Here is a 7165-nt window from a genome sequence, read left to right on the forward strand (position 1 = left end):
ATGTGCTCAAATATTATGTTTTAATACTTATATATTCATATAATAAAATATGTGAATATATTTTATACTTTGTATTTCATTTCTCATTGTTTGTTGTTTTACAAGTATGATTACGAAGGTGAAATCTTCGTAATATTTTACTCTTGACCTTCGTTCGAAGCTCATTAAATCCTTGGGGAGATAATGCTTCAGCGGACGAAGGGCATTTATACTTAACATTTTTGTGTTGCCTTGTTCTTAATTCATAGCATTTGAGAACAAGTCCCCAACAGGAGCCTAAAAAATTGGAGGCCCTGTGCCAGTGCTCCAACTGCGCTGGGCACTCGACGGCCTGTCCAGACCTTTACAGCAGGAGATAACAGAATTGATGGGTCGAGATTATACCCGGCAACCTTCGCTCGGATTCGCCAGACATCAGGTCTTCGAGCACAATGAGAGGCGGTCTCAATCCTAGAGCATGTTCCAAAACTTCAACTTTATAGATGAGAGATGCGCCTCCACGACTATTACAATAAATTCTTGTCGCTATAAGTCCCAACCGTGCTTTAAAATATTGGAGACTTTCTCTCTACCTTGTTGTTTGTCACGTCTAGCAATATTTAATTTTTTTCTAAATGACCTCGATAATTCTTAAGGTCTAGTTTGGGTACTCTAGTATTGAACTCAATCCACTTGTATTGAGATGGATTGGGGTGTAACTTCAACTAATTTACACCCCAATCCACCTCAACACATGTGGATTGTGGCCAATACTAGAGTAACTAAACAAAGCCTAAACAACATGTAAATACTCTTCCTGGCGGGTAGTAAATGGGTTTTACTACGAAGCGTTTAGGAGTCTTTCACTTGAAGTAGAGGCTCAATATAGGTTTAACTAATCCTTCGGTTCATTTCATCGATTTGTTATGTTCTTACTTCAATGGAAGTTGTTTGCAACAGTGGGCATGCTAGCTCTCATTGAAACGTGACCACAAATCAACATTAACATTATGGAATGGGATTACAGATATACACTAGCATAATGAATAAGTTCCAAGATTGTGTGGCGTCGGTCTAATAATAATTACATTGGTTGGTTTTGTGATGATCCAAAGAAGAAAGAAAATACAAACCAGCGGATTATATATATGGTGGAGACTCAAGAGTACGTGAGAAAGAGAGAGGTTACGAAGAGTGATTATATCTCTACTACTATATAAGAACCTAACGTAGACCATGGTGCACGGTTCTGCCTAGGCCATCCCCCCACCAGCTCCCCACGCGCATCTCATGTCTACCTCTCTGCCTCCTATGCCCCCCTCCCAGGGCATGTCTCTCGGCCTCCAGCTCATAACCCCAACCTAGTTCCCGTGCATGCGTTCTCAACCCTAGCTTCGCCTCGGCACCGCTCCCCCTCGACGCTACTCCCCCCGCCTCGGTAACGCTCCCCCATCGGCGCTACTCCCCTGCCTCAACGCTGCTCCATCCCCGTTCCTTGATTTGGAAATGATGCCCCCGTTCCCCACTGATTTGGAAATTGGCGCCCCCACGCTGCCATCTGCGTGCACCATGCATATGCACCCGGCACAGGTCGCCGCCATCCATGGGTCGCTGAGGCCTGATTTGGGAATGATGCCCCCGTTCCCCACCGATTTGGCAGTTTGAGATCCTATGCCGTGGATGGCGCCCCCCACGCCGTAAATTGTGTGCACGGGGTAAGCTGACTCCCTGTTCTGCCTATGTCGTCAGTGTATCCCTTGATCGATCCTCGCCCTCTCGAGCCATCGCATCCCCCGCTTGTGGCTGCCATCGTCCATCGCAACCTCCCCTTCCCGATCGTCCAACCTGTAGCCTCGTGCGTAGCCGCCTTCGTGCGTCGTGGGTGTCCCTCCCCGCTCGCGACCAACCTGCCCTCGTGACCTCTGCATCTCGCTGGCCTATGCGTCCCGCGCCGCTCGCCTAGTGCTCTGCTCCTTGCCCGCCGCGGACGTGGACGACTGCTTCCTCGTTGCACGGCCACTCCGCCCCACCGCGACCTCCGCCCTACCGTCGTTAGAGCCCGAACGAGCGAGGCATCACCATGCACGATGTGCAAGACCTACCCGTAGCAGGCCAGCAACGTCTGCAAGAACGACTTCATCATCATCAAGAACCGTCCCTACAAGGTATATGTGTGCTTAGATTTACGATCGGATTTATTCCATCAATTAGTATGGATCTGCATCGTTGTGCCATGAACTGGTGAGCTTGTTCATGTTCTAAAGACTACAATAGCACTAATACACCGTGAAATTGCAAATCTTGTTTCTATTTTCCCATTAGAATTTATACAGCACAACTAGAAAAGCATTAATAGTTCCAAAACAAAATACATGTGTGCCTATCTCTACCACTGCATACCATACTTGGCTATAAAAAATGTTAGTTTAGCCATCCATCCAGTTTGCACGTATGGGTAGTTATCAAGATATCCAAAACTGCAACTTGGTGCACAACGTTTAAAGAAGATTTATGCATTTATTTGCATATTTGGGAACCTATTAAACATACTAGAAATTATGCATAGCTTCTAAAACTTGTCAACCAAAGCAGAATAATGTACGGAGCAAACCTAGTGAAAATGAGTGTCAGAATGGACTCATAGCTAAAGTACTAAACCCAGTTAGCATTTATATAGAGTTTGTCTTTTCTGGTGGTCATTGTTAGTTTCAGATATGACCGATCACTACATTTTACTATGGTATTACTTAATTATGTCTTTGTTTAAAATAATTCGCTTTTGATGGCAACTAGATATCTTCCTTTTTACTTTTCTCTAATGTCATTCCTCAACTTTACCAAACGAGCATTTTTTGTGATAGTACTCCTAATCTCATTGTGTTTGCTAGCATATTATAACAGGTCACAGAACTATTAGACAAGGATGGAGATTCCTTGGAAAAGATAGGGAGTTTCCAAGTTCCAACACATGATGAGGTTTTTTCTCAAATCCATTATATTTTATTTGATGATCAACGTCTCCTTTGATTTCTTCTGACATATTGCTTTGTAGGGAGCTGGACTGGATGTTCATGTTGCAAGTGTACTGTCTACTGCATGAGCATGGTATCCACCTACAACCTGAAGTTGAGGGCACCACAGTACTGGGTGCAAACTACAATTCATATTTGGTGTCCAGTGGGACTGGTGCCTCATTTACTAAAATATCATGTTGCAATATTTCAAAAGATCATCACATAAATCATGTATGTAGTACACACAAAGTATAGTGGCAAAAATTTAGTTTGATATTCATCCTAGATGTCAAGAAACGAACTATTTGTTTGCGATTAAAGCCAATAGTTTAGTCTGCAGCTGCTACCAACCGAACACACAAAAACACTGTAGGAACAATAGAATTTAGCAGCAGCACTGTAAAGAAGCTAACCTAACATGGCTAAATAATTAAGCAGCCAACCTGGCACTGTTCCTCATGTGCAGAGAGTGACACTTTTTTTTGAATCTGAACATCAAACATGAATTTCAAACTGAATTGTTTCAGCTACACTTAACTTTCTTTAGGTACTATATAAATCATTTGTAAACATTGCAACATGATTTTTTTAGCGAAAGAGGGTGCTAGCTTCCCACTGTGTGTGGGTGGGGTGGGGGGCATACTGTCGCCTACTTTCTCTTGTTCTCGTGATTTTTATAGGAAAATGGAAAAAACCACTACAAACTAGAGAATTTCATATATTTACCTGGATATTGCTTCATTAGAGCAACTATAGTAGTTTTGGGGGGTGATTCTAAGAAATGAAGTCCATCAGGGCTGCAATCCCTATTGCTCCTGAGTAGGGCTGACAATGGGCTATAAATTTTGCACTATAAGATTTAAGGATCGAAGCGGGTTAGGATCGGGCTCTATTTATAGTCATTTTTGAACTATAATTTATTTAGGACTTTGACATTTTGTGAAGAACTATTTGGATCACGATCCATTACCACCCCTACTCCTGAGTCATGACCCTACACTGTTACCATGCTTCCTTACATGCTATCGCTCTACCCCTACTTGACCTGTGGGAAATGGGGCTGAGGGCAATTGCTTGTTGGTCCCTCTCCAGTTTGATGGCTTCATCGGGGCCTGTTGAAGCTACCTTTTGTTTTTGCCTGAGGCCTCAAATATAGAGTTTGAGCTAGAGATGCTCAAACTTGGGTTGAAATCCCCTGCACACCATCTCTCCTTTATTCCACATCATGCTGCACAGCTTGCACCCTGTCGCTCCTGGCCTTTACCTAGATGCCTATCGATGTGCGTACTTGTGCGGTGTCCCCTTTGTATCCCGCACAATGTTGCAGAACACTTGTCCATGGCAGGAACTTGGTTCTTTTCTTATGAAGCCATGTATTAATCATTGTTGCTGAGAAGGATGGCCAAGCAAGACAAATTAGGAGAGGGTGTTTTTTTGAAGAGCCTACTGTTGGCGGCTTAGAGGAGCTTAAAGAAACCAAGCCTGGCAAGGCTTGAGGTCGTAGAACATGGAAGTCAAGAAGGCGAAGGGGATCATGTAAAAGAGCTTGACAACATGCACATTTTATGTGTTTCAAATACCCCTTATGCCTATTGCCAACCAATGTTTTCTTAGATATTTGTCGTTCTGTATCTTTGTTTTATACTAATTTTTAACTTCCGTGGCAACGCACGTGCACAAACCTAGTATATAATATATGCAATGTTAGTCAATTGGTTCGATCGTTAAGATCAGTCATGAAGAGAAGCTTGATGAGTCCATGAAGTTCTTTGATGATCTCCCTGGTTAGACGTTTAACTGCAACTGGCAATGTTTTCTTTGGACAGTAGGATTTTATTTGTCTTTTTGCTTTCTTATGGTCGTTATGGAATGTTACTGGATAGTTAGTTCGGCCTGTTGGTGTATCCTCCTGAACTTTCCTGTCATTGCTGTTAGTTATGCCACCAGGTTTGTTCTCAATTGCTATTAACGGAAGTTATTGCATAAAGGGTTATTTGGCACTAGGTTTATTCCCAATTGCTAATATTTTATCGAATAATTTGTGTGGCGTCGCAATGCACAATCATAGATGGTTACAGTGATATTTTGCCACATGGATTTTGAATGTCATAGTGATATTTATCGTTATGTATCTTTGTTTTATACTAATTTTTAACTTCCGTGTCAACGCACGGGCACAAACCTAGTACATAATATATGCATGTTAGTCAATTGGTTCAAATGCACGCCAGCTCCTTTGCCAAGCCGATGGACTTGCCGATGGCATTCTTGCAGACGGCCATGGTCTTGTTGCCGGATCCATTGTACTTGATGTCGACGTTGACGAGCTGCACGCCCTGGCATGGCAGGTTGTTGGCGCAGTTGAGCGTGATGGCCTCCGGCGTGTTGGAGGTGCCGTGGATGTTCTTGAAGACGACGTCGTTGACGGCCACCTTGGAGGCGCCGGACTTGACGCAGATGTTGTTGGGGCAGTACTTCTGGTCGATGATGATGGGGTAGGAGACATTGTCCATGGTGATGCCCTCGTACAGGAACTTGCTGGCCTTGAGCGACGACTTGGAGTCCTCGTACGACTTGATGCGCAGGCCGTTCGTGGTGCCGGCGATCGTGCACCCCGTCACCTGCACGTCTTCCACGTCCTTCTCGTCCTTGTAGCGCCCCAGGCTGCCGACGCTGATGCCGTGGCCTGGGCCGCACTTGACGCCATGGATGCGGATCATCTTGCTCCCGGGGCCGATGGAGATGCAGTCGTCGCCGACGCCGATGGTGGTGCTGCTGATGGTCACGTTGCTGGAGTCGCCGATGTGGATGCCGTCCGTGTTGGGGCTGTCGCCGGGGGCCTTGACCGTCACTTTGTCGATCAGCACGTTCTTGCACTCGAAGATGTTGAGGTGGAAGAACTTGCTGTTGAGCAGCGTGATGCCGCGGATCTGGACGTTCGTCACAAAATCCAGCACCAAGCTCTGTATATCCATCGCAATGGCATTGCATGCATGCAATTTCAATCAATTATCAATATTATCGAGAAGAGGAGACAGAGACAAAGAAAACAAGTGTCTATACGTACATTCGGGAGGATCTTGCAATTGTAAGAATGCTGGCACTGGTTCTTGCTCCACACCAGGGCTCCCTGCCCGTCGATGGTGCCGTGGCCGTTGATGGACAGGTTCTCGACGTTCTCGATCTCGATCCAGTTCCTTTGGTACGCGCTGAGGTCGCCGGTGCCGAGCAGGTTGCCGTCGAGACGGATGATGATGGAGGACTTGCAGGGGCCCTTCAGCTCCAGCCCGCCCGTCAGGTAGTTGCCCGGCGGGATGACGATCTTCTGTACCCCCGTCGCCTCGCACGCGTTCTTCCACGCCTTGAGGATCATCGGGGTGCTGTCCGACTTGCCGTCGCCCTTGGCGCCCAGCTGCGCGATGTCCAGCGGACCCGCCGGCACCGACGGCGCCCCTCCCGCCACCGCCACCGCCGCCGCGCGCGCGGCAGGCGACACCGCTGCGACCAGCAGCAGCGCGGCCACGGCCGCCGCCTTCACTGCGATATTGCTGATGAACGCCATCTTCGTGTTGGAGAGGATGGCAGATTCGTGTCGGTGCCGTGGTTGTGGTGGTGCGCTCGAACACATATATACTGCGAAGCCAAGATGGGTGGCATGCTATGTTCGGTATGGCCAAGCATCGCGGCGAGACGTTGGTGTCCTTTGCTTTCTTTAGGGCTTCCATCATTTGGTTGCCCGTTGAACTCTCCCCGATTCGAGCGTGCGGCACTGAACGATTACCGGTCTGCTCTGCTGCTCTGTATTACTCTGTATTATTGTTCCAGCACCGTGTAGCACGTGAATGCCAATAAACCGTTCAACGTCCTGTCATGGTGCATGGTTCATGGTTCTGCCACCGTGTAGCATGTGAAAGAATTAGTTAAAATCTTTACTATTCTATAAGACGGTAGTGTAGACGTCCACATCTGCCATGGTGCATGGTTCTGCCACCGTCTCCACACGCACGCCGACATCCTCTCCGTGACGCACGCCGACCTCTCCTTCGCCCCACCCTCCTCCCCACGCCATCGGCGCCGCAATCATCGGATCCGCCCCAGCCGCGCCCCATTCCATCCTACCATGCCCCTGCCCGCGTCTACCTCATCATCCCCGCCCACCCCCGAACCCCGCG

General features: G+C 47.2%; 1 protein-coding gene across 1 annotated transcript; it reads right to left on the reverse strand.

The window, feature by feature from the left end:
- Positions 1-4998: 4998 nt before the first annotated feature.
- LOC103626843 (exopolygalacturonase-like) lies at positions 4999-6594 on the reverse strand. The gene is made up of 2 exons (XM_008647195.3): positions 6061-6594; positions 4999-5956 (listed from the first exon to the last, which is right to left on the reverse strand). Exons 1-2 carry the CDS (start codon positions 6553-6555, stop codon positions 5210-5212), a joined length of 1242 nt encoding a protein of 413 aa, XP_008645417.2. The 5' UTR covers positions 6556-6594; the 3' UTR covers positions 4999-5209.
- Positions 6595-7165: the final 571 nt, after the last annotated feature.

This window comes from Zea mays, chromosome 5 (genome assembly GCF_902167145.1).
Source record: "Zea mays cultivar B73 chromosome 5, Zm-B73-REFERENCE-NAM-5.0, whole genome shotgun sequence".
Lineage (NCBI taxonomy): Eukaryota > Viridiplantae > Streptophyta > Magnoliopsida > Poales > Poaceae > Zea > Zea mays.